The sequence below is a fragment of the Salvelinus namaycush genome, chromosome 13, assembly GCF_016432855.1.
Source record: "Salvelinus namaycush isolate Seneca chromosome 13, SaNama_1.0, whole genome shotgun sequence".
In the NCBI taxonomy this organism is placed as follows: Eukaryota; Metazoa; Chordata; class Actinopteri; order Salmoniformes; family Salmonidae; genus Salvelinus; species Salvelinus namaycush.
Window position 1 is genome coordinate 46,213,682 of NC_052319.1, and position 16,173 is coordinate 46,229,854.

At 40.6% G+C, this 16,173-nt stretch overlaps 1 protein-coding gene across 1 annotated transcript in view; it reads left to right on the forward strand.

Annotated features, from left to right (window-relative positions):
* Positions 1–1,939: 1,939 nt before the first annotated feature.
* LOC120058157 (receptor-type tyrosine-protein phosphatase-like N) overlaps positions 1,940–16,173 on the forward strand; it is a 69,025-nt gene continuing 54,791 nt past the window's right edge. The window contains exon 1 of the mRNA XM_039006625.1: positions 1,940–1,945. Within this exon, the coding sequence (XP_038862553.1) occupies positions 1,940–1,945 (6 nt within the window). The remainder of the gene's footprint in view (positions 1,946–16,173) is intronic.

Here is a 16,173-nt window from a genome sequence, read left to right on the forward strand (position 1 = left end):
TAACTACCATGTGTATGTTTTTTATTAACAAATACATATCAACAAACAAAAAGGTGAAACTTTTTGCATTGTCAGGTCTCCTAAAAAAACGAATCATATTCATTAATAATACAACAAGTTTTGATTGGATTTTTGTTTTTCATTTTAGTTAAAGTAGTGCCAAATTATTAAAATGAATTTATACAGTGAAAAAATATAGGTTTTGGTAGCTATCCATCGTTATTCACATGAGAGGAAAGTAGCCAGGCAACAACACCCGCGGCAGATTTCATGCTGCATTTTAAAACCAGTATAAAAATACATGTATTGTGGCGCATCATAATTTGGGTCTGATTTGTAATAACATTTGTGTTTCTGTGGGCTTCAGGGATTTGTACTCAGTGCATATTGAGGGCCCTTAGTATGAACAGAACCCTGTCATCCCTCTACAATCTGTGAATACATTACCATTGATGTTTGTTGCAACATCATAAGCAAACCATTAGCTTGATTTACAGCATGCATTAATGTAGTGTTTACACACCATTTTTAATGACTTTGATTGAATATTCATTATTACACGTGTGTGTGTGTGTGTGTGTGTCCGTGTCCTTGTGCACACCTGTGTGTGTGTGTGTGTGTGTCCGTGTCCTTGTGCACACCTGTGTGTGTGTGTGTTGTTTTGTTTTTCCTTTGAGGCAGATACTACACAGATAAATCATGTACGTCCGATGGGGAAGGGGAATACGTTGCACTACACTACATGAGGCACCATGAGGCATGGCTTGAGACAGATTTCATATATTATCAAGTCTTCCATGACCCTGAGCGCACTCTGTACCTCCGCCTGGCAACACAGCGCTGTCCACCATAAAGCAGTCACAAACAAATTACTCGGAAAGTGATTGATGACTCACAATCAGGAAGAGTAGCTGCGGCTTTTGCCAAATACCAATGAGGGCTCACGCGGCCTGAGATCCACAAACCCGAGCTTCCGTGTGTCTCTGTCGCTGAGGGCTATTCTGTTAAACAAATGTTATGTACTGTTACATATAGCAGAGAATCATGTAGAGCCGTAAGAAAGTGCCCAGCACTGTGTGATAGTGAACGCTGTACGCCAGTGATGAAGGCTCATCTGCCACAGACTGTTCTCCTAGTAGGGTTCCTATGAGAAACATAACCAAACAGAGACCACATAGAGAGCTTGCAGTAATTATGAATTTGTTCCAAACAGATGTCTGATGTTTGCTTTTTATAACAATAACATATCAACTAAAATAATATGTAGTTCAAAGGAAAACTCTGATATGAATACCAAAGGCAATATTTTGTATTTTATTTGGAGTCTTTGGCTACCTCATGGTCTGTTGAATAACTCTTTCACACGTACAGGTAGCCTAGTAGTTAAAGCGTTGGGCCTGTAACTGAAAGGTTGCTAGATCAAATCCCTGAGCTGACAAGGTAAAAATATGTTGTTCTGCCCCTGAACAAGGAACCCACTGTTCCTATACTGTCATTTGAAATAAGAATTTGTTCTTAACTGACTTGCCTGGTTAAATAAAAATACAAATGGCAGTGTAAGCTGATTATTGAAATCTCAGAGGGCATACATAAGAGGTTTATTTGATTGAGGACTGTAAGTTGTGTGCAGTTTGTTACCCAACAAAGTCAGAAAAGATGACTCAGCCCACATAAAGGAAGTCCAAAGTTTTTTGGCACCGGTTCCCCCACAGCAACTTTGTAAATCTCAACTCCAAGGTTTCATATCTCACTGTGGAACAGGAAGAGCTGCCGGGGGGGGGGGGGGGGGTATGAATTGTGCTGGTGTAATGTGACAAATGAGACATATAGGCCTATCTCCTAGTGTCTAGCCCCATGGAACAAAACAGCACAGTGCACTCATGTAACCATCAACCATCCCTTAGGGGACCTACTGGATGGCAGGACTACAGCTCTCTACATGCAGGTAAGTACCTCTATGAGGACTATGTACAAGGACTATTTTAGTCTGTTAAAGAAATGAACACTGCCATGTTAACCTGAGGATGGAGAGAGCCTGTTAAATACTGCCATGTTAACCTAGATGGAAAGAGCCTGTTAAACACTGCCAGGTTAACATGATGATGGAGAGAGCCTGTTAAACACTGCCAGGTTAACCTGACGATGGAGAGAGCCTGTTAAACACTGCCAGGTTAACCTGAGGATGGAGAGAGCATGATAAACACTGCCAGGTTAACCTGAGGATGGAGAGAGCATGTTAAACACTGCCAGGTTAACCTAGATGGAGAGAGCCTGTTAAACACTGCCAGGTTAACCTGATGATGGAGAGAGCCTGTTAAACACTGCCAGGTTAACCTAGATGGAGAGAGCATGTTAAACACTGCCAGGTTAACCTGAGGATGGAGAGAGCATGTTAAACACTGCCAGGTTAACCTAGATGGAGAGAGCATGTTAAACACTGCCAGGTTAACCTGGGGATGGAGAGAGCATGTCAAACACTGCCAGGTTAACCTGAGGATGGAGAGAGCATGTTAAACACTGCCAGGTTAACCTGAGGATGGAGAGAGCATGTTACACACTGCCAGGTTAACCTGAGGATGGAGAGAGCATGTTAAACACTGCCAGGTTGACCTGAGGATGGAGAGAGCATGTTAAACACTGCCAGGTTAACCTAGATGGAGAGAGCATGTTAAACACTGCCAGGTTAACCTGAGGATGGAGAGAGCATGTTAAACACTGCCAGGTTAACCTAGATGGAGAGAGCATGTTAAACACTGCCAGGTTAACCTGAGGATGGAGAGAGCATGTTAAACACTGCCAGGTTAACCTAGATGGAGAGAGCATGTTAAACACTGCCAGGTTAACCTGGGGATGGAGAGAGCATGTCAAACACTGCCAGGTTAACCTGAGGATGGAGAGAGCATGTTAAACACTGCCAGGTTAACCTGAGGATGGAGAGAGCATGTTACACACTGCCAGGTTAACCTGAGGATGGAGAGAGCATGTTAAACACTGCCAGGTTGACCTGAGGATGGAGAGAGCATGTTAAACACTGCCAGGTTAACCTGAGGATGGAGAGAGCATGTTAAACACTGCCAGGTTAACCTGAGGATGGAGAAAGGATGTTAAACACTGCCAGGTTAACCTGATGATGGAGAGAGCATGTTAAACACTGCCAGGTTAACCTGAGGATGGAGAGAGCATGTTAAACACTGCCAGGTTAACCCGAGGATGGAGATAGCCTGTTAAACACTGCCAGGTTAACCTGAGGATGGAGAGAGCATGTTAAACACTGCCAGGTTAACCTGATGATGGAGAGAGCATGTTAAACACTGCCAGGTTAACCTGATGATGGAGAGAGCATGTTAAACACTGCCAGGTTAACCTGATGATGGAGAGAGCATGTTAAACACTGCCAGGTTAACCTGATGATGGAGAGAGCATGTTAAACACTGCCAGGTTAACCTGAGGATGGAGAGAGCATGTTAAACACTGCCAGGTTAACCTGAGGATGGTGAGAGCATGTTAAACACTGCCAGGTTAACCTGAGGATGGAGAGAGCCTGTTAAACACTGCCAGGTTAACCTGAGGATGGTGAGAGCATGTTAAACACTGCCAGGTTAACCTGAGGATGGTGAGAGCATGTTAAACACTGCCAGGTTAACCCGAGGATGGAGAGAGCATGTCAAACACTGCCAGGTTAACCTGAGGATGGAGAGAGCATGATAAACACTGCCAGGTTAACCTGAAGATGGAGAGAGCATGTTAAACACTGCCAGGTTAACCTGAGGATGGAGAGAGCATGTTAAACACTGTCAGGTTAACCTGAGGATGGAGAGAGCATGTTAAACACTGCCAGGTTAACCTGATGATGGAGAGAGCATGATAAACACTGCCAGGTTAACCTGAGGATGGAGAGAGCATGATAAACACTGCCAGGTTAACCTAGATGGAGAGAGCATGTTAAACACTGCCAGGTTAACCTAGATGGAGAGAGCATGTTAAACACTGCCAGGTTAACCTGAGGACGGAGAGAGCATGTTAAACACTGCCAGGTTAACCTGAGGATGGAGAGAGCATGTTAAACACTGCCAGGTTAACCTGAGGACGGAGAGAGCATGTTAAACACTGCCAGGTTAACCCGAGGATGGAGAGAGCATGTTAAACACTGCCAGGTTAACCTGAGGATGGAGAGAGCATGTTAAACACTGCCAGGTTAACCTGAGGATGGAGAGAGCCTGTTAAACACTGCCAGGTTAACCTGAGGATGGAGAGAGCATGTTGAACACTGCCAGGTTAACCTGAGGATGGAGAGAGCATGTTAAACACTGCCAGGTTAACCTGAGGATGGAGAGAGCATGTCAAACACTGCCATGTTAACCTGAGGATGGAGAGAGCATGTTAAACCCTGCCATGTTAACCTGAGGATGGAGAGAGCATGTTAAACACTGCCAGGTTAACCTGAGGATGGAGAGAGCATGTTAAACACTGCCAGGTTAACCTGAGGATGGAGAGAGCATGTTAAACACTGCCAGGTTAACCTGAGGATGGAGAGAGCATGTTAAACACTGCCAGGTTAACCTGAGGATGGAGAGAGCATGTTAAACACTGCCAGGTTAACCTGAGGATGGAGAGAGCATGTTAAACACTGCCAGGTTAACCTGAGGATGGAGAGAGCATGTTAAACACTGCCAGGTTAACCTGGGGATGGAGAGAGCATGTTAAACACTGCCAGGTTAACCTGAGGATGGAGAGAGCATGTCAAACACTGCCAGGTTAACCTGAGGATGGAGAGACCATGTTAAACACTGCCAGGTTAACCTGAGGATGGAGAGACCATGTTAAACACTGCCAGGTTAACCTGAGGATGGAGAGAGCATGTTAAACACTGCCAGGTTAACCTGATGATGGAGAGAGCCTGTTAAACACTGCCAGGTTAACCCGAGGATGGAGAGACCATGTTAAACACTGCCAGGTTAACCTGAGGATGGAGAGAGCCTGTTAAACACTGGTTAGGGTTAGGGTTACATCAGCTGTGGTAGAACTAGTTATGATATACAACAGCGCCCTCTGCTGATGTGTTATTTATTGATATACAAAGACAGACAGACAGACAGACAGACAGACAGACAGACAGACAGACAGACAGACAGACAGACAGACAGACAGACAGACAGACAGACAGACAGGCAGACAGACAGATGGCCAGACAATCAGAAAGGCATATAGATAGACAAGCAGGCAGGCAGGCAGGCAGGCAGGCAGGCAGGCAGGCAGGCAGGCAGGCAGGCAGGCAGGCATGCAGGCAGGCATATCTATCTATATGCCTTTCTGATTGTCTGGCCATCTGTCTGCCTGTCTGTCCATCTGTCTCCTGTCTGTCTGTCTGTCTACCTACCAGGCAGATGGATAAACAGACAGACAGGCAGACAGGTGGGCAGACAGACAGACGGATAAAGAGACAGGCAGACAGACAGACAGACATGCCTGTCTGTCTGTCTGTCTGTCTGCCTGTCTGCCTGTAGCTAACCAATAACTGTAACAATGTATTTGACAGACAACAAGTGCTCATTGTTCAAAATTACATATCTGTTTTCAATAACGTTGGAGACGAAATAGTTTACATGTTGTCAACAATCTAACGGAACCCGTCTGTTTTGCTTTATAGTTGCGGAAAAATCTGTTTGTTGCTAAACAACCAACCTGTCTATACCACATCAAACCACTCCTTGTCCCCCATCTTCTGAAAATCCTCCCAACGACAGAACCAGATAAATCATTCTACATTATTCTGCCAAAAGCTTGAAGATATTTGTGACAAATTGTTAAAGAGGACAGGATTTAACATAAATGGAGACAATATTGTAGTCAGTACAAGTACGATTTGTGTACAAGAGGCAGATTTCATTGCTGTTGAAGCTGCATACAAACAGATTTCAATGTAGACGATCATCAAGGACAACAACCACCCGAGCCACTGCCTGTTCACCCCGCTATCATTCAGAAGGCGAGGTCAGTACAGGTGCGTCAAAGCAGGGACCGAGAGACTGAAAAACAGCTTCTATCTCAAGGCCATCAGACTGTTAAATAGCCATCACTAGCACCTTAGAGGCTGCTGCCCGATATACACAGACTTGAAATCACTAGTCACTTTAATAATGTTTACATATCTTGGATTACTCATCTCATATGTATAGACTGTATTCTATTCTACTGTATTTTAGTCTATGTATTACTCATCTCATATGTATAGACTGTATACTATTCTACTGTATTTTAATCTATGTATTACTCATCTCATATGTATAGACTGTATTCTATTCTACTGTATTTTAGTCTATGTATTACTCATCTCATATGTATAGACTGTATTCTATTCTACTGTATTTTAGTCTATGTATTACTCATCTCATATGTATAGACTGTATTCTATTCTACTGTATTTTAGTCTATGTATTACTCATCTCATATGTATAGACTGTATTCTATTCTACTGTATTTTAGTCTATGTATTACTCATCTCATATGTATATACTGTACTCTATTCTACTGTATTTTAGTCTATGTATTACTCATCTCATATGTATATACTGTATTCTATTCTACTGTATTTTAGTCTATGTATTACTCATCTCATATGTATATACTGTACTCTATTCTACTGTATTTTAGTCTATGTATTACTCATCTCATATGTATATACTGTATTCTATTCTACTGTATTTTAGTCTATGTATTACTCATCTCATATGTATATACTGTACTCTATTCTACTGTATTTTAGTCTATGCCGCTCTGACATTGCTCATCCAAATATGTATATATTCTTAATTCCATTATTTTACTTTAGATTAGTGTGTATTGTGTGTATTGTTGTGACATTGTTAGATATTACTTGCTAGATATTACTGCACTGTTGGAGCTAGAAACACAAGCATTTCGCTACACCCTGTAATAACATCTGCTAAACACGTGTATGTGACCAATAAAATTTGATTTGATTTGACAAGGGCAGTCCTGATTAGCCGTGGTTGCTTGTCTAACCTCAGGGTGGCAGTGTTAATCTAGAAAACATGTTTATTCTCATGTTGGTACTTACTGTTTGGCACTTCACAGAAGAAAAATCAGCATTTGTGTCTTGAGAAGTCTGAGGATTACTTATTTGATATTTGTTGACAAAATCATGATACAAAACCCCTGTTCTTTTTTTTTCTCTCTCATAAAATAATACATAAACGCATTAAAAAAATATATGTTTTGTCTTGAATTTCTGTTCTGTTCCCTTCTTACTCCGGGCTTGTTAGTGATGTGTGAGAGAGATACAGTCACGATGTTTGCTGAAGTAATTTGCTGTGTAGCGTCTGCATGTGCAGAGATAGCAGTAGACATTCCCTTTACCTTAATTGAGTATTACAGTCATATTATCGCTGTTCACGCTGACATGACTCTAATGCCCAATGAAGACATTTTGTCTCTGGTAGAGAGATCAAAAAACGACAAAAAAATAAATAAAAAATAAATACTTTCATACATAATTTAGTAGGAAACAGTTCAAAAGATCCCCAAAACCTTGAGACTGATGTAGAGTGATATTCATCTTTATGGTTTGGATTTGAGTGTAACCTGACACACAATGATTTACAAAACACAATTGGAACATTGTGGTACATTTAAAGAAGCAGTGACATTGTTGTTAGTAAAATATTACCTCTGAATGGAGGGATTTCAAGGAAGGCTAAACATGTCTGGTCAGAGAACGTATTGGAAGCAGATTCAGTGGCTATACTACAATAATCTGTCTAGCAGAGAAATACTCTTAATTGGCATAGCAACTATGACAATCTGTTGCTCCTGTAGAAAATCATCACCACTCATTGTGGTGCACTATGTACTACAGTGATATAAATGACAACTGTTGATATGTGACTCGTGAAAGAGGAGTGAGTTGGCTAGACGATGGAAAAAACTGTTGTGACCACAGTGCGCTGTGAGACTAGTTTTATTTAGCAGTGGCCCTTTAATTTCCAGAAGAGCTCTGGATGGAAGCATTAGGGACAGCACACAACAGGCCTGTGATTACAGCCCCAGCATTCAAACGCAGGTCTTTATGACGTTGCCACGGTAACAAACATCATGTCTTTTATGACAGCGTTTGCTCACCATCTGAACCTGTGGACTCCACAATACCACTCTTTAACACCAGCACTAATAGGAAGCTCTCAGGGAAGTTTAGACTACACCAATGGGTTACATTTAGAATTCATTGATTGTGTTTAAAAGGTGTCTGTTTTTTGTCTGTTCCGGTTCAATCGTGTTTCCTTAAATCTTAGACAGATAACAATTTATCTTGTTGATTTTGGTTGTTTTCTTGGCTTACCCAGAAAAGTTTATCCAGTGTGTGTGTGTGTGTGTTTACACGTGTGTGTGTGTGGGTGTATTTGGTGCAGCTTGGTGTTATGTTGTCGTCGCTCTCCGGTGATACTCAGTCACGCTCCGGTGATACTCAGTCAACTGACCGTCTCCTTCACCTCCTCTTGTCTACTCCCACGTGGATGTTGTTATAAAACAGGAAAACAGCCTGAGCCCACGTAAACACCATAGATATTTATCTCACGTGTATCAGACCATGCACAATCCAAGATGTTAGGGAGTTACTTTCATTTTCACATCGCGGTCTTTTTTTTTTGTACAGCGTTAGGCATTTACCCAGAGTAATATCTTATAGCAGATTACGCAGAATAATATTTTATGGCAGATTACGCAGAATAATATTTTATGGCAGAGAACTCTCAGACAGCTGTACATCAGCAGAACTGGTTATGTCTGCTCTCTACATAAAAACCTAGGAACAAGGTTCTTTTTTTGGTGGGTAATTTCACTCACCTCATTAACATGAGTTCTGGCTGCCATGGCACATTCAATACTTCAATGAAATATGTATTTATGCATGAACGTTATATTCATGTGGACCTACAGTTCTTCTTTAGTATGTAACAGCCAGGATGAAAAAGAAAAGGCGTCTGTATAATACCGCATGTTTAATTGTAAATTCAAACGATAAGGGGATAATTACATCAGAGTGTGTGTGTGAAAGAGGAGACAAAAGGTTGACGAAAATAGATGATGCGTTACATTCTAGTGGGGGAGAGAATGGGAATGAAAACAGTTTAACAGGACATTATTCACTGGCAAATCAACTTGGCCTAATGTATCAGCAACTCTCTGGTACTGCCTTGTCATGTTTATTTTAATTACATTTTTATTTCAACTTTATTTAACTAGGCAAGTCAGTTAAAGAACACATTCTTGTTTACAATTACGGCCAAACCCGGAACACGCTGGGCAAATTGTGCGCCGCCCTACGGAACTCCCAATCACGGCTGGTTGTGATACAGCCTGGGGTAGATCAGCTTTAATACTGCAGATAGATTGTGGCTTCTATCAATGTAATTATCTGCATAATTTCCAGTCCCCCATTTATTTTTTTTGGTAAATATACACTACTGGTCAAAAGTTTTAGAACACCTACTCATTCAAGGGTTTTTCTTTATTTTTACAATTTTCTACATTGTAGAATAATAGTGAAGACATCAAAACTGTGAAATAACACACATGAAATCATGGTGTAAACAAAAGAAAATGTCACGCCCTGACCATAGAGAGCCCTTGTTTCTCTATGGTGTAGTAGGTCAGGGCGTGACTAGAGGGTATTCTAGTTTATAATTTCTATGTTGTTTTCTAGTTTATATTTTCTATGTTGGTGTTTTATATGATTCCCAATTAGAGGCAGCTGGTAATCGTTGTCTCTAATTGGGGATCATATTTAAGTAGCTATTTTTCCCACCTGTGTTTGTGGGATATTGTTTTGTGTTTGTGCACCACGTAGTCACGTTTAGTTGTTCGTATATTGATATATTTTGTTTAAGTTTCTCTTTGAATTAAATATGTGGAACTCAACATCCGCTGTGCCTTGGTCCTGTTCTTACGACAGCCGTGACAGAAAATGAAATATATTTTATGTTTGAGATTCTTCAAATAGCCATCCTTTGCCTTGATGACAGCTTTATACACGCTTGGCGTTCTCTCAACCAGGTTCATGAGGTAGTCACCTGGAATGCATTTCAATTAACAGGAGTGCCTTCTTAAAAGTGAATTTGTGGAATGTCTTTCCTTAATACATTTGAGCCAATCAGTTGTGTTGTGACAAGGTAGGGGGGTATACAGAAGATATTCCTATTTGGTAAAAGACCACATCCATATTATGGCAAGAACAGCTCAAATAAGCAACGAGAAATGACAGTCCATCATTACTTTAAGACATGAAGGTCAGTCAATACGGAAAATTGCAGTCGCAAAAAACCATCAAGCGCTATGATGAAACTGTCTCTCATGAGGACCGCCACAGAATGGAAGACCCAGAGTTAACTCTACTGCAGAGGATAAGTTCATTAGAGTTACCAGCCTCAGAAATTGCAGCCCAAATAAATGCTTCACAGAGTTCAAGTAATAGACACATCCCAACATCAACTGTTCAGAGGAGACTGTGTAAATCAGGCCTTCATGGTCGAATTGCTGCAAAGAAACCACTACTAAAGGAAACTAATAATAAGAAGAGACTTGCTTGAGCCAAGAAACATGAGCAATGGACATTAGACCAGTGGAAATGTGTCCGTTGGTCTGGAGTCCAAATTGGAGATCTTTGGTTCCAACTGCTGTGTCTTAGTGAGACACGGTGGGGGTGAATGGATGGTCTCTGCATGTGTATATCCCACCATGAAGCATGGAGGAGGAGGTGTTATGGTGTGGGGGTGCTTTGCTGGTGACACTGTTTGTGATTTATTTAGAATTCAAGGCACACTTCACCAGCATGGCTACCACAGAATTCTGCAGCAATACGCCATCCCATCTGGTTTGGGCTTAGTGGGACTATCATTTGTTTTTCAAGAGGACAATGACCCAACACACCTCCAGGCTGTGCAAGGGCTATTTTACCAAGAAGGAGAGTGATGGAGTGTTGCATCAGATGACCTGGCCTCCACAATCCCACAAACTCAACCCAATTGAGATGGTTTGGGATGAGTCTGACCGCAGAGTGAAGGAAAAGCAGCCAACAAGTGCTCAGCATATGTGGGAACTCTTTCAAGATTGTTGTAAAAGCTTTCCAGGTGAAGCTGGTTGAGAGAATGCCAAGAGTGTGCAAAGCTGTCAACAAGGCAAAGGGTGGCTATTTGAATAATCTCAAATATATTTTGATTTCTTTAACACTTTTTTGGTTACTAAATGATTCCATATGTGTTATTTCATATTTTCGATGTCTTCACTATTATTCTACAATGTAGAAAATTGTAAAAATAAAGAAAAACCCTTGAATGAGTAGGTGTTCTACAACTTTTGACCGTTTGTGTATATATTTATTTCCCCCTAACCCTACCACCCCTTCCCTAATTGGAGTAAACTAATAGACAACACTTAGTCTTCTACTTCCAGTTTATGCATACTATATACATTTTACGGACACAGTATATTTTACGTTAGTTATGTTGTTTTTTGGTTCTTTTTAGTCCCACCCTTCAGCTCCACTCAACCCCTCCCATCTATCTCTGAACACCATCCAGTTTTGTTTTCTATTTGCCATATATTTTTCAACTGTGTTGTGATGTTTCACAGAATATCTGAACCTTTCTATTCTCATACATTCTACAGATTGTAAATAAAATATATATTTTTTTGCTAAGAGTATTATTATATTATTAATTGATTGACTATGACTTTTCAAATCACCCAGCAGTGCTATTTGCAGAGTTAGCTCCAGGTAAATGTTGCAATTCTTCAACCATTCCTGACCTTGCGATCAAAAACATGGGCAGTAACAAAACAAGTGATCTAATGATTCTGTCTCTTTGCAGCAAAATCTGCACAGCTGGGATGGTTGTATCCCCCATATATATAACATTCTATTGGTTGCAAGAATTTTGTAAAATCATTTAAATTGAAAAACTCTACGTTTCGAATCCAACGTCGTTTTGTATATCAGTTCATAAAACATGTGCCATGGAATCGGTACATTGAAAATCGCTTCCAAACTATTTTGCAATCTATACGGCACATCTGTCAATTTGTTGGTCCTTAAATGAAACAGGTATACTTTTTTATATATCATACTTTTCCATAACCAGTTTTGGTCTTTAATGCAGGGCCAACAGACAAGTTCCTTACCTTCTCCATCTTCCATTTTTGCAGAAATGCTGCAATTAATTGGTTGTAATTTTGGATAGAGTAGACATTTCCATATAATTTTGTTATCTGCATATGTAACAACTCCACCAGTCCTATTTATGATATCATTTACATGGATTATACCGTTTTAATTTTTTTCTCTCCCTAAAAGAATGATTTTTTATGAATTAGTATATTTGAGTTTAACAACAATATTTCTATTTTTTTTCTGGTGGATTAAACTGAAATTACAACCAACCTTCTATGACTTCTTTTAAAAATAGAATAATAATAAATGAATAATAAAATAAATATATTTTGGAGATTATTTCATTTTCAAATAACCGAAAGTGAGAGGTTATCTGACTAAAGGGAAAAAGGCCATTCTTGAACATGGGGTGAGACATGCTTACTAATCTGCTAGAGAACCAGTTGGGATTTAATTATACCTTTTGTATGACTGAAGCCTTTAGTGAGAGGTCTAATGCTTTAATATTTAATAATTTCTTCCCTCTGAATTCATGTTCATTATATAAATAGTCCCGTTTAATTTTGTCTGGTTTACCGTTCCAAATGAAATTGAATATTTTTTTGCTCATATAATTTAAAAAACAAGTCGTTAGCTGTAGGCAGGGTCATAAGCAATAACTGTAGGTAAACTGGGGTATGACTAAAAAGTTAATTAGGGTGATTTTTTCCACAAATAGATAGTTATTTCCCTTTCCATGGTAGCATGATCTTATCTATTTCTGCTAACTTTCTATTAAAATATTTTGTTGTGAGATCATTAGTTTCTTTTGGGATATGAAGAGAGTATGTCCACTTCACCCGTCAGACCATTTTATTGGTAAACTACACAGTAATGTTAAAGTTGTATTTTTTAGTGATCCAATACGTAATGTAGTACACTGATCATAATTTGGTTGTAATACAGAGAGGTTAGAATATGTTTCTAGATCCTCTATGAGGCTGTGGAGGGATTCAAATTGTGGATTTAAAAGAAAACATGAACCATCATGTAACGCTCGTCAGAAGGATGAGACCAAGGTGCAGCGTGGTACGTGTTCATGTTTCTTTATTAAAAAACCAAACAAAAGAACAACGAACTTAACTTCGTGAAGGCTCACCAGAGCTAACAAAAACAACATCCCACAACCTAAGGTGGCAAAGCAGGCTGCCTAAGTATGATTCCCAATCAGAGACGATGATAGACAGCTGTCCCTGATTGAGACACCATACCCGGCCAAAACATAGAAACACGAATCATAGAAATAAAGAACATAGAATGCCCACCCAAATCACACCCTGACCAAACCAAATAGAGACATAAAAAGGCTCTCAAAGGTCAGGGCGTGACACATCAGGGTAAAATGACACCTTTGTTTTTAATCCTCTTGACAGTTTAATAATGTCTGAGAAGTAACCATGACTTACTCCTTTACACATAGGGTTACTATACATAACTTTAACCCATTTTATAAGAGATTCTCCAAAATTAAAATATTCCAGGCATTTATATATAAATTCCAGTCGTACTTTATCAAAAGCCTTTTCAAAGTCAGCTATGACTACCAGGCCTGGTTTCCCAGGTTTTTCATAGTGTTCTATTGTTTCCAGTACTTGTTTTATATTATCTCCATTGTATCGTCCATGTAAAAAACCTGTCAGATTAGGATGAATAATATCCAACAATAGCTTTTTAATTCTATGCGCTATACATTTTGCAATAATTTTTGCATCACAACACTGAAGTAGTTCAAGGCGCCTCCAGTTTTGTTTAAATGGACCAGATCTTTATATTTACCACCTGGATCCTGTTTCAGTAATAATGAAATCAGACCTTCTTGTTGAGTGTCTGATAATCTACCATTTAAATAGGAGTGGTTAAAACATGCTAATCATGGTCTTCTGAGTACATCAAAAAAAGATTTAATATACCTCAAGTGCCTTCTACTGTCAGTGCTGGTCTCTCCTGCCTTCTACTGTCAGTGCTGGTCTCTCCTGCCTTCTACTGTCAGTGCTGGTCTCTCCTGCCTTCTACTGTCAGTGCTGGTCTCTCCTGTCTTCTACTGTCAGTGCTGGTCTCTCCTGCCTTCTACTGTCAGTGCTAGTCTCTCCTGCCTTCTACTGTCAGTGCTAGTCTCTCCTGCCTTCTACTGTCAGTGCTGGTCTCTACTGCCTTCTACTGTCAGTGCTGGTCTCTACTGCCTTCTACTGTCAGTGCTAGTCTCTACTGCCTTCTACTGTCAGTGCTAGTCTCTCCTGCCTTCTACTGTCAGTGCTGGTCTCTCCTGCCTTCTACTGTCAGTGTTAGTCTCTCCTGCCTTCTACTGTCAGTGCTAGTCTCTCCTGCCTTCTACTGTCAGTGCTAGTCTCTCCTGCCTTCTACTGTCAGTGCTAGTCTCTCCTAACTTCTACTGTCAGTGCTGGTCTCTCCTGCCTTCTACTGTCAGTGTTGGTCTCTCCTGCCTTCTACTGTCAGTGCTGGTCTCTCCTGCCTTCTACTGTCAGTGCTAGTCTCTCCTGCCTTCTACTGTCAGTGCTGGTCTCTCCTGCCTTCTACTGTCAGTGCTAGTCTCTCCTGCCTTCTACTGTCAGTGCTGGTCTCTCCTGCCTTCTACTGTCAGTGCTAGTCTCTCCTGCCTTCTACTGTCAGTGCTGATCTCTCCTGCCTTCTACTGTCAGTGCTAGTCTCTCCTGCCTTCTACTGTCAGTGCTAGTCTCTCCTGCCTTCTACTGTCAGTGCTAGTCTCTCCTGCCTTCTACTGTCAGTGCTAGTCTCTCCTGCCTTCTACTGTCAGTGCTAGTCTCTCTGTCCTGCTTAATGATGATTAGCCTGTATAGTTACTTATAGCTTATAGCCCAGTATCAGGCGACATATTTTTACAAAAGTGCTCAATTCTTTGTCCAGTTAACATGGAAACAGCTAGGGTACGCATGGCTGATAGCGCCTCCCTGAGTGATTCAATTGCAATCGATTTCTGACAAATGTCAGGAAAACCAAGAGTCTAGTGCCATTTAATCCATGTCAGATGAAAGCTGAAGGTAACAGGAGTCTGTTATCCTTCATGTGTCACCTCCGCTGCAGACTGACAAAGTGGCGCCATGTGTTTAATTGCCGTTAACACTTCTAGTGGGGAGCTACTGCCAGATTCTCAAAGTCACTGGCCAGTCAATGGGAGGGAAGCAGGAGGGAGGTTGGCGTTCAATGGGAGTGAAGAGGGAGGGAGGTTGGCGTTAAATGGGAGTGAAGAGGGAGGGAGGGCAGCGTTAAATGGGAGCGCGGAGGGAGGGAGAACTGTGTTCAATGGGAGGCAGGAGAGAGAGCAGCGTTTATTTGGGTTTGAGGGAGAGCAGCGTTTAATTGGGGTTGAGGGAAAGCAGCCATGTTTATTTGCCAGATTCAAGGAAATGAAGAGGTTTAAAGAAGTTTTAATTGTTTTACACATACCAAGGATAATTTAGCTTTTTGATTTTGAATTTTTAAGTATTCAAATATATATAAAAAAATATTTAATACATTTTTCAATTTGGCCTTACTACTATTAGCCCATACAAACACATGGAACAACAGATAGTCCCCCCCCAAAATCTAAAGGAAGTTTGTTCTGATGTGTCTGTCCTATATCTGAGAGAAAAAAGAAAGCTCAGGATTGTTTTATTTTTTTAAACATTTATTTGACCCCTTATTTTTGGCACTAAACAATCTCCATATATATTGTACTTCCATCAAATGTTTCAAACTGGTACTGGGGACCTTCAGACGAGTCTTGTGAGGCTTGTGGGCGTCCTATAACAAAACAACCAACATGTAAACGTTCATGAGAGACTCGCCTTCCTACAGATATTAGTGTGTAGGAGTAAAAGTAAAACTTCATAAGTAAAAGGGTAAAAGCTTTATAAAAGCACTTAAAAGTAGCAGTAATATGAAGTACTTCTCTAGGTGAATGAGTCATACCACGAGGGTGTATAAGGATG